The 16381-nt window shown below is 45.9% G+C and overlaps 1 protein-coding gene across 1 annotated transcript; it reads right to left on the minus strand.

The window, feature by feature from the left end:
- Positions 1-1537: 1537 nt before the first annotated feature.
- On the minus strand, positions 1538-15571 carry lama4 (laminin, alpha 4). The gene is made up of 40 exons (XM_079571721.1): positions 15229-15571; positions 12615-12716; positions 12409-12536; positions 12259-12339; positions 11970-12184; positions 11599-11699; positions 11125-11305; positions 10917-10997; positions 10613-10764; positions 10435-10545; positions 10223-10334; positions 9884-10048; positions 9414-9607; positions 8940-9056; positions 8683-8831; positions 8398-8539; positions 8222-8315; positions 8005-8121; positions 7745-7930; positions 7443-7582; positions 7199-7363; positions 6688-6833; positions 6458-6620; positions 6162-6295; positions 5858-6029; positions 5638-5769; positions 5419-5561; positions 5223-5352; positions 4957-5094; positions 4742-4875; positions 4466-4630; positions 4205-4349; positions 3958-4121; positions 3312-3501; positions 3071-3235; positions 2627-2783; positions 2367-2494; positions 2207-2300; positions 1912-2028; positions 1538-1838 (listed from the first exon to the last, which is right to left on the minus strand). The coding sequence occupies exons 1-40, from the start codon at positions 15334-15336 to the stop codon at positions 1687-1689; spliced, it is 5610 nt and encodes a 1869-aa protein (XP_079427847.1). The 5' UTR covers positions 15337-15571; the 3' UTR covers positions 1538-1686.
- Positions 15572-16381: the final 810 nt, after the last annotated feature.

Genomic DNA, 16381 nt, shown 5'->3' on the forward strand with positions numbered 1-16381 from the left:
TACAACTTTTTCTGCGCACCTGTGCGCACTTTGTTTTGTCCTCTCCGTCGCGTTTTAATGACGATTTACCATGGAAACCACGAGACGCTGTATTGCTGCGTTCAAAGCGCATTGGGAACTTTATATTTAATTATTACAAAATAAAATAAAATCAGCTCACAAAAGATAACGGTCCCCATAACAACAATATTGCAATATAATTATACCAAGACACGACAAAACTATACCGACATTGTGTTTTGATGCTTTGATTTGGCAGCCTGGCCAGCCATACTATTCTCTGTTTATTCTAAACTGACTTTATTCTAAACTTTCGAATGTATTTCTCTCCAGGCTATTTGGAACATGACAAAAGTTATATTGCCTAGCCTACATGTGATGTTAGCCTAAAGTGAATATATAAATCCAATGACTTAGTTTTTCTCTTGTCTATTTCTGACCCTGGGCACAGGCCAGTTTGCTGGTAATTGAGCCAGGGTAAAGTATAACATTACCTGAACATCAGCCAATAGACATTAGAAGTGCAGGTAGGGTTTATATTCACCAGGCTTCCGAGAGATCTTCACTCAGATTGCACTTAAATTAGTAAAACTTGGACCCAAATAATACATACCTTTTATATTAAAATCGCACAGAACAGAGACACACAAAAGGACCCTTGAGAGTGAAAAAAAAGGAAAAAAAAATATTTTTATTTTGATTTAGAACAGAACAGAATCTTATGTTTTTAAAGCATGGTTTTATTGGACAAAAAAAAGTGCCATGGACAGAATAAATGTGTATGCAATGAGTGATACATAATTATTATTAACAAGTCATACATATAAGGTACAAATAAGTCAGTGAACAAAGTTTACCTGAAATATAAATTTAAAGGGGCTCTGTGTAATTGTGACATTCAACTTTAGACCATGTAGGTCTGGTCTACTTCAGGTGAGGATTCCATCTACCGGTAGTGGTCCTTTTTGAAATGGTCTCTTGGGAGAAAACGATTCACTTTGAACGTAGGTGAACATATGAGGAGATCCATCATCTGTGCAGACCTTTTAAAGGGGGGGTATTATGCAAAATCGACCTTTTCAAGCTTTACATCATGTTGTTATGTCATTCCCTCATTAAAACATGCCTGAAGTGTTGCCTTGGCACATTCACGTATTTTTGAGTAATCTGTAAAAACTCTGATGGCAGCCATTTTAGGGATAGGTTTGCCTGAGTCCTCCTAGGAACGCCCCCACCTCCTGGAGACGCCTCCGAGCTTTCGTCACCAGCCGAGTAACCAACCACTGCTCCTCAGCAGAACCCCCTCCCCACTGATGCCACAGACAGCGTGTGGAGGGGGCGTGTCGGAAAGGGTCAGAGGTTCTTAAAGAGACAGAGGCCTATTTCAAGACATTCGCTACAGCCATTTTGAGAGAGCAATTTTATACAAGGCAGTTATTCTAATTTACTGCATTTACAGACCAACAGAGGTCTGTAAGGTTTCATCATCATTGTAGTGTGCTATAGACTGGTGCTATGTGATTGAAAAAAGCATAATACCCCCTCTTTAAGCATCTATGAGTGGTCAAAAAGATGTTTGGATATAATTCCCACAGAACTTCTTTTGGCCCTTTTCATGATGACAATGTTACAAACAGCCTCTTTAGATTTTGGTCAGTGCTACATGAGAATAGTGCAGTTGTAGGGTTACTCTGCTGGACACCCCATGGCGCTCACTGCACCTTGGACCACAGCTGCTTTACTGAAGCTCACGTCTCGTCCATCAATGCTCAGGCCCCGCATGCAGCCCACATATGGCTTCACAGGGCCAACGCTGTCAGGCAGGAGCCTCTCAGCTTCTGGAGAAGGAGACAGGAGCGTGTCAGAACATTGCGGATGTTAGTGGGGTGTGTGGAGACAGTGCAGTCTTACTTGGAGCCCCACCGATCCACACGGGTCCACTGTGGTCCACAATGGGACTCTGGGGTCCCACCACATGATTCACCTCTGAGTCCACAGCCAGCTGGACCACGTTAGCATTCCGGATTACTGACAAAGAGGACCAGATTTTTATATACAAGTGTAAGTATGTGCTTGTCATTTAGAAAAGTTTATTGAAGGCATAAATGTAGTATGTTTCAGGCCAGAGGACTAGGCTAACTGACATGTGAAATTGTTGTTACTGTAAATGACATTCTACAAGAAAACGAAAACATGACAAACCCACCAGTGATTTGGTGCCAGTTGCCAACACAGAGACTGTGCTTTGGCTCAACTTTGGTGAAGTACTCATGTGTGCCATCATTCACCAGAACAATCACCTGAAAATACAGTGTTACTGCATGTATATTTTTATGTTTAGACTATTCTAACAGAACAGGGCTCACCGCTGCTTGGTGTAAGAAGAGTGACAAATAACCCTCAGCAGCGCGCACATGCAGGAGCAACCCAGAGTCCACATGGGGGCGCACCTCCATCAACAACTCAAACTTCAGCCCCAGCTGAAAGGAGTCATCTGTAGAAGCAATGTGCATCAGAATATATGAATTGGTATATATATATATATATATATATATATATATATATATATATATATATATATATAAAGTCAAATAAACATGAAAAACACATTTCGTTCAAGGTTTACCTAAAACCACATGTCCTCCTTGTGGAGAGAAGAAGGCACCTTCATCAAAGGGGCCCTCGTAACAGGGAGTGACCCCAAAGGTGTCTGGGGCTGGGAGCCACTGTCCATCCAGCTGAAGATTCCTGAGACAGCCCTGTATGCTGTGCAGGGAGTCTGACTGCAGAGCACACACCTCATCAATTCACCACAAAGTATCTAACTGAGAGCAGGTTAACGTGTGTGTGTCCTCCCTGTGCTACAGTTGGTCTATCTGCTTCCTCCTTCCTTCTAAAGACATACATGTGCATGAACGTGGAGTCCTAGTGTTCCATACTCGACAATATAAGAGTGTGTCTCCATGTGTACAACACACAAATCTGCTCCTAGACCTCTCTGTTTATGCTCTCCCAAGCCATTATGTAAACTCTGAATTCCCAAGTGAAAATAAAGCACAGCAGCTCTTACTGGAACGTTCTTGTGGGCTTTCCCCGGGGGCACTCCTCCCACATACAGTGGCCCATTGAGCGACTGGGTGCTATTTCTGCCTCTGTCCTTTGGAGCTCTGTCCTCCAGCAGCGTGAGCCCATCAATGATCAGGCGCCCCAGGTTTCCATCACCAATCAGAACCACCTTTAGAGGAGATGTGAAAAGTTATCCGGTGATGTTGTTGAGCTGGCATGTCACTCTGAGTGGCAGATGGACTTACATTGTGCCACTTCCCGTCATTGTACTTATCCTGGCTGTGGAGTGTCACCGGCTGTTCTCCAGCACTGAATGTGAGCTCCAGCCTCCCGTGGGCCAGGTACAAAGCCATAAATGAGCGCTCCTCTGCGTCACACACATACACAATCAGACCAGAGGATGTAGTGGTCCTCAGGGACAGGGACAAGTGCCATCTGTGGACACAGAAACACTTATTATGCACAAGATGAACATTTACAGAAACATGATCTACCTTTCTCTTGATCTACCAGTTAGGAAACACTCTTAAATGTATCTCGACAGTTCACCTTCAATAATGTTTGTAAATGTTCAAAGCAGTATTGCACAACCCGTCTTCAGTGAAAAATCTGGATTCAAACAGCTGATGTTCATCAATGCCAAGAGTTGTTTTTAAAAATCCCATATAGTGTCAAATTGTAGAATAACCAAACGTCGCCTGTTTGAATTGAGCTGTTATCAGACTATACTTGAATGCCATATTTCTAATCATGAGTTGCAGCCCAGAGAATCATAGATAAGACAAAAATGTGCAATGATTTGCCTCTTTGGCTAATAGTTTCCACATTTTCTCCTTCTTTGTGTACAATCCCAACTGCTATTAAAAAGCTCACACTACAGGGGGGCTATACCGGTGGTCCAAGGTATTGTGTGGCAGTGGATAGTGCTGCCTGCTGTGGCTGAACCCCCCATAGCGGAAGGAGTGGGACGGGGTCCTGGGGCTGGGGGGCAAGGAGCAAGACCCTCCATCTGTGTTGGGATCGTCACTGTTATGCCCCTCCGGCACGATGCTCACCTATATCAGAGATCAGAGTCAACAGTCAGGAGAAGAGCATTTTGTTAAAAGAACTGTTCTATGTAAAGTAGAAGTGGACATACTTTCTTGGAGCGTGCGCCTCTGCTCTTGGTAGACTCCTGGGATTGTAGCGCTGCTGGGGGTTGTCTGACAGGACACTCCTGTAGAGAAACCTTGACCTTCTCCGGGTACTTCTGGAAGTCCTCAGGCTGAATGTCTCGCTCCGGTCTGTGAACAGCCCGTCACACAAACAATATCATCCGCCACAGATGATATTGAGTATCATAACCAGTGGTGGCACACAGTGCCACACCTGCTTCCACTGCTCCTGTCCACCACTTTACCTGCTGATGTAGGCATAGCTGATGCAGCCCGTGAAGTTCTTCGGGCTGCTGTGAGGAGAGCCCCCATAGTAAAAGCTTTTTAGGGAAGAGTCTGATGAGGTTCTAGACGCTGATGCTGGACGTTTCTTCTCCTGTTTGTCTTTGTCGTCAACCATCAGCGAATACCTGACACAGAGTATTTAGAATTAAAGCCAGCTTCATGCATTCTTCAGTATAGTTGCCTAGGATCCTATGTGTAGTTCTTGTCATGTATGCTATTCAATTTAAAATACTTACTTCTGATTGTTAACTGATGCTACCAAGAAATGTGTCCTTCCATCGTTGTACTGCTTCTTGTGTGATTTGACTTTGGTCCCCCTGTTATTGAGCACCACACCTCCATTCTCCAGAGCAATACTGAACTCATCGGACTGTGAATGCAAGGAGAGAGATGTAGTTAGCCAGTTTGACGACATAAAGTCGACATAAAGGACTGATTTTTGAACACAGACCCCCTCTCGGTGGTAGAAGAGCAGTCCACCAGGCTGCAGAGTTCTGAAGTTCAATCCCCCTTCAAAACTATCAAATGGACTGGTCCTGGCTGTGGATCCAAGGTAGCTTTCTCCGTTAAAGTAGGCCTTCCTAGACATCTGCCAGTATGGGAAAGAAGAAATGACAAGAGTGACCCGGGCTGAGACAGGGGTGATAGCAGTAATAGAGTGCTGCATTGGTGGAGGCAGCGACACTGTGCACTGTGGCCGTGCAGGGGAACACTTACAAAGGATTCTTCGGGACAGCCACTGCTGATGCCGATGGTACCGGGCTCCTCCAGGAGGTTAAAATCCTTCTTCTGGAACTGGAAGCCCTTCACACAGCCCCTGAGTCCCACCACTTCTTTCAACTCGGGACTGTAGAGAGAGAAAATACAGTAAAAAGGTATACTGGCTGTGCTCCTGTAGCAGCAGATGTCTCACCTCGCTTCAAGAATGTGTGAGGAAACACCACCGATGTACACATGGGAGAAAGGCAGTGTGGTTTTGGGATTCTCAAGAGATCTGACGTGCCCCTTATCCACAAGGAGTATGACTTTCTTGGACTGGTGGTAGATCACTGAAATCTGAGCACCACAGACAGTATTGTCATATGCAGCAGGTATTTTGTTTCACAAGGCTGTCCACGGCTGTGATACTTACCTCGTGATATTTTGCATCATTTATTTGAAGCACAGGAATATTTTCCTCCAAGCGATTTGGCCCCCCACTGAAGCCAAAGTCATATACTAACCGTAAATAGCCATTTTTCAACTCCAAAAGGAAGAATTTAGCCTAACAAATGAGACATATATTATACATCTCTGTTTAAATGATTGTATAATAAGAAATATATATTTATTTGTACATATACGGTCCTTACCCCATTGACCATGAGGAGCAGTACCCCATCGTTTGCCACTGTCCTGACTGAAATATCAAATCTGGTGACAACACCAAACTTGCCTCTTCTCTCAATATCATTAATGAGAGCGTAGCCTGTTCCATCGAACAGATAACTGGCTATTCGACTCTGGGAGAATGCCAGCTTATATCTAGAAAATAGTCAGAGAAATCAAAGAGGCTGTTAACGGTGAGTGACATGTATAATATGACAGGAGGTTACAGGAGTGTAACAGGAGAGACAGTTACAGGAATGTCATATGGTATGATGTAACATGTCACACCTGGGACATGGTACAGACGATATCATGTCTATCTGGTGAGTTTTCTTAAAATTATAGAGACTGATAACATCATTATTTATGGATTCCAGCTCAATGCAGCCAACAAACGGGGCCAGACTCAGAGGCGGCGGCAGCTGGAACAGACAATGACAGAGCGTTAAAACTAACATCACATAAAAACTAACACAACAACTATCTACAGCATAAAGCCCTATTGGACACAGCAGTTGTAAAATGCTAGTGAAAATGTCCCTTAATGGTCCCCACACTATCATGTCTACACATCACCTTCTCACCTTGACATCTGCTGGGACCCCACCCACAAAGAACACAATATCGTTTGGGTCTATATCAAAGAGTGAGTCTGTCCCCGGAGCTTGGCCTTTCTGGATGAACTTCTGCTCATCAGAGGAGCTCTGGCTGGGGATGGTCAGGAAGACTTTCCCATGTCGGCCAAGCCTGCACACAGAGCAGTAACATGAGCGATCAGTCTGAGAGGCTGAACTCTGTGAGCACTCACTCCCACCTCTCCACTTTGACGTAGTTGAAGACTGCAGGCCACTGGCTGACGGGTTTGGAGCCCAGAGGAATCTCAACATCTTCACCACCAAGGTTGTAAACATATACAAGGTTGTCATTCTTTATGGCGAGACCCATGTAGTCTTTCCTTCCCTGTGTGAGAGAGAAAGTTTCAATGAGGTATGATTAAGAAAGCAGTAATATAAAGTAACAAGTAGAATATCTGTGAAGTGATTTTTATTTAAATACAAATTGAGGTCCTGTACAGCATTTTGGCTACACCAATCAGTTATCAGAGTTATAGCAGTAGTGTTGCCTGAAAAAGATTTGGTTATATAATAATCCTATTTTTACAAACCCACAGTCCTTCTTTCCCTTTAATTGATGGTACCAGTCAAATAAACCGCATTTTGCAGTATTAATTTGATTCCCACAAAACCGAAAAGTGGTTTAGTTTGAGATTAGGTCATGGCATCATTGCCTCTAACTCGAATAGGGAAATAAAAGTGTGTGCCCACATTGCGGTCTCCGAGGTAGAGGATGAAGCGGTCTTCGATGGGGTCCTTGTCGGGGTCCACTCTGATAAAGAGGCTGATGGAGGTGACCGTTTTGAGGTCATCCAGATTGGTGTGAGGATGGACCTCTACAGCTGACTGCCCGCTGAACTTCATGGACACTTGGACCTGTGGACAATCGCGTGAGTTGTCAAAATCCACTGTTCTGTATGCAAAAGTAAAAAGAGCGCAAATGCAGGGAACATACTTTCTTTGCGACACTTCTGGCCTGGGCGATGAGCTCTCGGATTCTCATGATGTTGGTGGTCACGTTGTTCACAGGCTTCTTCTGCTCCACGACTCGGAGTTTATCCAGCAGCTCTGGCACTAGTACATTCAAGTTCTCCACTGCCACATTTGTAACACACAAAAGTCATTCACATCAGATTTCTTTTCAGTATTTGTCAAATGGTTTGTATCCCTAATTCCTCCTAAGAGCTTGAGGACAGACACATGTTTGCTGTAGTATGTGGTGGCTTGGTATGTGTGTTCTGACGCGATCTGTGTTACCTGCTTCCCCCGCCGAGTCCACAGCGCTCTCGTAGGCCTCAGTCGAGTACTGTTTCTTCTTCATGTTGCCGGCCCACTTCTCCACCTTTTGGCTGATGGGAGTGATGGTCTGGAGCACGTCTACAGAGTGGTTGAGAGTTTCCTCTGCGACCTCCAGAGTAAAGTTGAGGCGCTGGGGGGTCCGGTCTGCTTGCAGGGAGCACATTTTCACAGTTTATTTGAATTATCGCTTTTTTTGTTGTAAGGGGCTGCTGTCTCACCCGTGTGGATTTCACTGATATCTTGTTGTAACTCCTTCAGCTTCTTGCTGTTCTTCTGCATGGTGTCTTTGGTCTCCTGAATGTAGCTCAACTTGTCGGCAACCTCTGTTTCGACCTCTGTGAAGAAACACTTGGGGTGCAAATTACTGCTGAATACAAATCAACTTAAAAATGTAAAGAGTTGAACCGATGTACATCAGGCTATAATGGGTCTCACCGCTTTGCTCTGAATGCAAGGAGACGGATTCTTTAAATACATTGTCACTCTGTGTGACGAGCTCACTCAGCTGAGAGTTGAGCTCACTGATGACCTGGCAGAACGGAGCAGATGACAGATATTGGTCACATATTCAATGATTAAACCAACAACACCTATTTGAAGATAGAACGTACTTCTTCGGCTTTCTGTGACAGGTTGAAAGTCGTGCGTGAGGTGATGTTGGCGTCATGAATGTACTTGATGATGTTGTTGTACACATTGGCTGCACTTATGGCCCGCTGCACAAAGCCGTTCCCATCACTCTCCCGCAAGTCCCTGCGTACAGTAGATAGAGCATTTCTCAAGTTCTCTGCCTAAAGGATTCTCAAAACAGCACAGCGCTGATTCCACCCCTGCACTAACCCATGGCTCATATGTCAAGAAACAACTTGTTATACAGTGGATTATACGTGTCTTACTCCTCCAGAGCGTTGGCCTGTCTGTCCAGCTCCATTGCATGTTCATCTGCTCTCAACACCAGCTCTGCGTCCACCTGTGCCAGCTGCTCCGATTTCTCCTGCAGTTTCTGCCCGGCGCCATCGATGGCAGCGTGGTACTGCGTCACGTTCTGTTTACACGCAACAACACAAATAACTTTAAATCTTCCATTTATCTCCACACGACACATTGCTCCATGATTAACCCAAGTCGCTGGTGTCCACTGTCCCCAAAGTACCTGCAACATGGATTCCACCTCGCCCACGGTCCTCTCTGTGTGGGACAAGTGTTCTCGTGCTGTAGCCAGTGTCTCGTTCACACTGTCATGTTCGTCAGAGAGACTCCGCAGCTTGGCCTGACAACAACACAGAGGAAATTATTTTTGCCCTAAAAACTACAAGTGGGAAGAAATACGAAGCAAACACTAGACTGAGCAACCATGCAAACTTCATCAGAATGAGCAGGTGACAATAGGAAGCACAAAAAGCAGTTACTCTAGCCTATTATTTCAGGAGATATCTCATGCATTTGATAACATGCTTTAGATCAACATCTGTGGTAGGTTTGGGGAAAAACATCCCAAAGGAATTTACTGTACTGGAATTCCAGACGCTACTGCCTCCAATAGATGGAGGGGATTGCCTGCTAATCTATTGTGTCTTTGTGAGAAAGCGCACAGTCCGAGCATAGAGAGGCCTCGGCAGGAAATCACCTCATTCCTCTGGTATTTCACAACGTTGACCCTGTTCTTGTCCTGGGTCTGTTGGATGGTGCTGGCTGCGCGCTGGAGGAGGGTGTGGCCATGGGACAGCTGGGTGGAGAAGCGCGACAGGAGCTCTCGGATGGGAGGCAGACGGCCATCGGTGGCCAGCAACTTCTTCTCCTGCTGACGAACGCGGCGCAGCACTGTGGGGCACGTATAGCTTCAGATTTCTGCTTTGGGATCAGTGCTTTATTTATCAACAGTGATCATCAAACTTAAGTGCAGGCAATTTGAACCACAGCCTCTCGGAGCACCAGCAGAGAGAAAAAATGGTCAGAGGCAACTGAATACAATGAACCCACTCATCCAGGCTGACTCTGGATGAGGGGATGAATCATCTGACGGACATGTGCCTAATCACATGACAGCTGAGAGGGAGAACAAGAAAGCCCTGGGCTGGTAGCTTCAGCGGCACTCACTGTCAAGGGCCTGAGTGGACTCCTCCGTGGCCCGAGGCTCTCTAGGAGACAGGTCGAGCGTCCTCATCCAGGCCACCATCCCCTGGGCCAGCACAGTGTTCTGCCGTACCACCTCTGGGGGCACCTCCTGCTGCACGCTGTATAGCTCCCAGTCATGGATCATGTCTGAAACCAGGCACAGCACGGGTGTCAACCAAATCTGCAGCAGTTAGTGTACATCATCTTTGGAAATAGGACAAGAAAAATCTCATATTTATCTATCGTTTATGCAGTGTTTGGACACCGGGAGGCTTCATAGTTGGGGTTAAAGAGGCCTGCAATGAAGTAGGAGTGCACTACCTTCGATGCGGAGGTTGAGATCAGAAAGGTCAGATGTCAGCTGCTCTGCTTCACTCAGCGTCTGTGAAGTCCGGTTGTCCAGCCGGCTCCATGACCTCGACACCACATTGTCCTGAAATGACACAAGGCAGCCATAAAACTGTCAAGAGGAAGACACAGTCTATAGAGCATCCACTGTAGTCAGGGAGAGAGCGAGAGTAGCTGTTACACACCGATTCTCCCAGCAGCTCCATGTCAGCCACAATGGCACCTGCTGCTGTGTCCAGGTCATCAGTCTGAGCCTCCAAGAGGGTGCGCCTCTTCCCCCAGTCGGAAAACTGAACCTGTCACAAAACTCAGTGAGTACTGTACAGTTTACACCAAACCCAAAGTGACTGTGGGAGTGAGTACCCTCAATCGAAGTGCTGTGTAGTTATAGTATTTGATGCGGTCGTTGGCTGCTGCCCCTGTGGAGATGTTCAACACTCCCACTTTCAGTTGGTCCAGGGTCTTGTTGGAGAGGCGGAGGTCTCCAATCAGGCTCCAGGTGCACTCATCACAGCCTGAACAAAAACAAGAAAACTCACTGATGACTTGCCCCCTCAAAGCCTGAACTCCTCAATAGCTCAGTTATAAACAGAGCAGGATTTACAACAGTGGGATCAAGGAGCTGAGGATTGAGCATTTTAATAATGGGTGGTTCGTGTAAACTCACTGCTGTTGCACAGGTTGACAGCAGCCTCCAGCATACACTCTCCTGTGTGCATGTCGCAGTGACCACTCTCACAGTCGCACTCTGAAAAAGCACATTGTTCACTAATTAGATGATCAAGTTCTAATGACTCAACCTTGAAATTATTTCATATTTATAAACTGTTAGGCCAACAGCAGAAGTGTGAATGTTGTGGACAGAGAAGACTCACTCTGGCAGCCAGACGAGCTGTAGTCCCAGTATCCAGGCAGGCAGCGCTCGCAGTAGCGGCCGCCCGCCCCTGGTCGGCACGGGCAGCTGAGTGTCAGCGGGTGGCAGGTGGGCCGCAGGGAGGCGTGGCCACACTCACACCTACGACATCCCTGGCAGGTAGAGAAACCAGAGTATCCCTCCTACAGGAGTCAGAGTCAGAAAATATAATTAATGAAACAAAGATGAATAAATGATTTATGTTACATATACACTTTTTTTCAGATTAGGTACAATAGTTGCCAACCTTTTGTTCCTTGAAGCACCTTCTACAACTCCTACTTTTGACGAAGTAAGTTACTTCTAATATTTTTGTTATACTTATGATATAAACCATAAAAAAGCCTCTTGAATCTTAGATTCCTCACATACTGCACATTTAAGAATAACGTAGCAGTAGAAAACACTATGAAACACTATATCTAGGCATTCTCACCTCACACTGGTCACAGAGACGGCCGGTCACCCCCGGTTTACAGTGGCACACTCCTGTCCTGTCATCGCATGAAGACGTTCCACATTTATTGCACTCACACTCTGCAGAGGACACATGGACAGAGTCAGGGAGTTGGAGGTGCTGTGGGATATTTTTGGATGTGGGGCCTTGAGAATGCACTGGCTAATGACTCATGCACAGCGTGACCTTGTTATGCACATGACTTCATGTAAACAATCTATGTTTAACTAATAATGCATTGGCGTTAACTTTTGTGGAGGTACAAAACGTAATCAAAGAGTGAGTGGCTAGATTGCTGTAGCTAAAGCAGCAGGGTGATTATGTGTATGTAATGACGTGTTAGGGCACACCTCTGCAGTTCTTAGCTGTGACTGCATCGCCGTAGAAACCGGGGGCACACCTCTCACAGTGGGCTCCGGCCGTGTTGCCCCAGCAGTGCTGACAGTGGCCCGTGTTGTTGTGGCACTCATTGAAGATCAGGTTGGGGTCTGAGTTTCCATTGCAGTCACATCTCTTACAAGAGTTTCCTATCACCACGGGGTTGCCGTAGTAACCAGGGGCACATCTGAGAATTGAATGTGGTTAGTTCACTTGAGGTAGGCGCATATGATGAGAGAACATCTGTACCATGGCTCTTACCTCTCACAGGACTGTCCAGCATAGCCCTCCAGACACTTACAGCGCAGAACACCAGCCCCTCTGTCACAGTGCACTGCAAAACTAGACAAACACACGGAGTTCAGCATAAACTCACACTAAGGCCTGGAACCGGAGCAGGTCGGCCCTCACCTGTTGGAGAGGACAGCCAGGGGGCAGGCGCAGGGCTGGCAGGACCTCCGCCCATTGGGACCCGGACCTAAGAGGAAGCCGTCCTCACAGTGCTCACAGAAGTCCCCTGTGCTGTGGTTCTTGCAGTTCTGAGCCCAAATGACCATATACTATATTAACTCCAAAATACATCAGCACAGGCTGGTAATGAATCAGAGAGAACTCACGATGCAAATGCCGGTGATGTCCTGGCAGTGGTCGGCGTTGCCTTTGCAGTTACAGGGCAGACAGAGGCCTCGCTCACTCAGGAAGAAACCTTTCCCACAAACCTACACAAACACAGATTTGTTCAGCAGATTATACAAATGTTACATCAAATAAATGAAAATAAATAATAACAAATTAGTTTTAATTGTATATAAGAAAGATTTTGTAAAGTTCTCAACAGAGAAAAGAATCTAAATAATTGTGTCATTAGAAGTCTGTCTGTGAGACAATGTTGAGAAGATCCAGTCTTCAGACAGAACTCTCTGCTCGAGTACATGCACACATATTTTCACTCACAGATGGGACAAAGACAAGCCTATGTGCTCAGCCCGTGTGGGATGAGCCAACAGCTGCATACACACAACACAGTTTTACATTTCAACACACCCCAACTTGTGTGCATTGTACTGAGCAAATTTTGATTGAAGCTTTCGTTTAGAGACTGAGTTTAGACCTGGCTGAGTTGGCATATTGAGCTGTGGAAGATCAGAACATGAGTCATGGCATTTGGAGCACAGACTATGTCAACAATCTGTGCCAACTCCAAGTTCACACAAAGTTGCTAGAGAAGTGTATCTAACTGGTGTCAAAACATGACAACAAATCACAGTCTCTCAAATGGTGCAGGGCTGACACACATGTCTGGGACAGAGCAGCTCCAACAGCTGCTGTGACTGTGTAGACAGGACGGAAGTGAGGGGAGGGGGTGATGTTGTGTGTATGAGAGAGGAGCGCGTGTGTTGGGAGGGGGGGCAGGCATGTGATACATGGAAGGATGTGTGAACTTCTGTTCATGGTTCGTATATCCTGTCTCACTGAGACATATAGTTCACATAATGCAAACGTTACATCTCTCAGTGGAAGGGTTAACAGAATCACATTTGGTATTTCTATCTTACTCTGCCCCGCCTTTAAAGGCTTACCTTATCTATAACGGTAAGGTAGGAGTTAAAGCTACCCATCCTGTCTATAGGTTTATATGAAAGGCGTGCCGTGCCAATGGATCAAGTTTGCTCAGCTCCCTAAGCCACTGAGCCACACTTGGAAAGGTAATAAGATTTCACCCCACCATCCAAGGAGTTTGAATCCACTCTGTATCGTTGGGAGGGAAGTCCTGAAGCAGAGATGGATTGTGTCTCTGAGATAATGACATGTGCATAACAATGTGAGCGTAAATAAGAGATGACAACAACTCAACTGGTCACACAAATTAAAGAACTTTAAGGCAAAATATTTGAAAACACAAGGTAGACTTGCACTAACCAGTGTTTGCACAATAGAAATGTGGGCAGTGTCAGTCTAAACAAAGTGAAGAGTGTTTTCTCAGACACATCAACAGAGATGGATCACCCTATGCCCTCTGCACCATAGTCACAGAGTTTTGTCTCTCTCATCTATGTGGAATGCGTAATGTTAACATAACCATTTCTAAAGCTTGATCAAATGTGCACTTAATGTCAGGAGCAGTTTGGAATCGTAGTCATAGCTGGTGGATTGGTTTAGGTTGGGCAGAGCAAATCCATCATGATACAGCTCACAACACACAGTTTGGGAATAAGGCTCTGGACCTTCATGCGGTGAGGCGAGTGCTAACATTCAGCCATCGTGCCTCAGTGAGTCTGAGGCATCTTTGCTCTCTGTGCAATGGGCTGAACTCTACTGGTCTGGTCCCTTACGCACAACTCCATGGACTGAGGCACATCTGGATCTCTGCCACCAACGTTTTACAGCTGGGCCAAGAGCTTCCCATAAACAGCTCCATGATTGGGGATTTATGGAAACATTAGCATACTTCCGTAACTGTTAGCTGTTGCCCCTGCAGAGATTCCCATGGCCCGCAGCTCAGTGCGCTGTAGCTCTTTCCCGTGGCAGCTGCTTTCTATTAGCGCGCCGGGATAGGAAGGGAGGGCTTAGACACACTGCACATACAAACAGCAGGGCAGAGCAGTCCACATCCATGTCCTAAATGTAACACTCGTGGAGAAATGAGCCGGACAAAGGGGCTGGGTGACCGAATGGAGTCCAAGTTTCCCAGGCTCACATGGACTCAATGGTCTGGGCGGCTCCTGACAGGTTGCCCCGATGGGTCAGATGCAGACCCATCGGGATCTGTCGGGATGGGTCAGATGCAGAAGATGAATTTGATACGTTTAAATGAGTTCTCCCCTTGTACTAATACTATGTGACATTGTTTATGTGAGCAACTCTCAGAATTAGACCATCTGGGCATCAGTATAACCACAGCTCACACCTCCCCCTGCTGCACCCATTCTTTTCTCATAGAATACCTGATGTTTGGCCTTTAGGAAGCCAATGTGGTGTGAAATAATTTGCAAACGTAATCTACAGAGGAACTTATTGTATGATTTGGGTATGGGAGATTGGGTTATACAGTCATATTGGAAATACCAAACATTGCGAGTGTTGTAACAGCATTTAGGGGTAATAACTTGACCTCTCCCATTCTGACTGTGTTGTGTAGTCAGGAGCAGGTTTCAAAAGGATTGCCAAATGCACCTAAAATATGCCTCACTGTAACCCTATCTTAGAGGAGCGGAGACCGAGCTGACTTACTTTGTGAAGGGTCTGCTGCTGCCCTCGGACTCTCGCTGCAGTGGCCCCACAGCTGATCCCGGACAAGATGCAGAGCAGGGAGAGGCCGGTCAGTGGTCCAGCAGCCATCTTGGTCCAGTGGAGCCGCTCTGTGTCTACTCTCCACGGAAAGAACAGCGACAGGCTCCTCTGCTGTCAGCCGCAGCTCCGATCTGGTGGAGTCCAAGTCCTCGGCTAAGACCCTCCTCCAGCTCCCCCCCTGCCAGTGCACGGCCTCTCAGGAGACAGATCACATCCAGATGGGAAGGCTGAGAGAGCACGGTGAGAGAGAGAGCGACGGACTGCTACTGTCCAGAGAGAGACACAGAGTGAGAGGGGCAGAGAGAGCCTGCACCCAAGCATCACAGGGCAGTGGGTTTGTTAAGATAGTCAGTATCTTTCATATTTATTGTTGAGGACACTGACATGCCTACTGAAACACTTTTATATCACAGCAATATTTATATTTTTGTCAACTAATAAAGACTGAAAGAGCCTCATTTCAAGTCACTGCCAAAGGAACAAGTCTGTGCTTTGTCCATGTGGTAGAAGCTCCATTATAATAAATGATATGAATATAAATTAATATTTTACATTTACTCAAATAAAATTAGACGAGAACAAAAAAATAATAATAATAATCTGGACTAAAACTAAATTCATTGAAATATGTTATAACAATAAAAGTATGTTGATGACTATGAAGTACATGTTCAAGTTCAACAAGTTGGTTTCCCTGAAAAGGAAAACCCCAAAATGGCGTTGTGTTGTCATTGATGCACACGACTCAAACTATAATGATTAAAGCTATTTGTACTGCCAAAAGTTGTCATCTTGACCTGATATTCACTCTATTACAGCTGAAGTCCTGCAAACACAGGACACAGGCTGATTTGCTTCTCCATGTCCAAACCATGCGACCTTTACCCCTGCTCTGTAGACCACACCCCTGAGCCGACCCGGCTCCACGCTACGTCACTGTCCTCACAGGAAGACCACATGCTGCGACTTTCCTGCTCGCTGTTTATTTTTGTCTGCAGGTCACCAAAAGACTGCTCAGTTTAGCCCCGTCCTGTGGAAGTATACAGCAACATTACAAATGCATGCCACTATTATGAGGAGAAAAGGCTCATAT

This window comes from Gobius niger, assembly GCF_951799975.1.
Source record: "Gobius niger genome assembly, chromosome: 15".
In the NCBI taxonomy this organism is placed as follows: domain Eukaryota; kingdom Metazoa; phylum Chordata; class Actinopteri; order Gobiiformes; family Gobiidae; genus Gobius; species Gobius niger.

Bases quoted from the DNA above. Each gene is read 5' to 3' on its own strand.
- lama4 (XM_079571721.1), bottom strand. From the start codon at position 15,336: ATGGCTGCTGGACCACTGACCGGCCTCTCCCTGCTCTGCATCTTGTCC. The intron at 10,546-10,612 runs GTACTCACTCCC...GTTTTGTGACAG, and splicing joins ACACAGCACTTCGATTGAGG to GTTCAGTTTTCCGACTGGGG. The intron at 6,296-6,457 runs GTGAGAAGGTGA...TGTCTGTTCCAG, and splicing joins GGGTCCCAGCAGATGTCAAG to CTGCCGCCGCCTCTGAGTCT.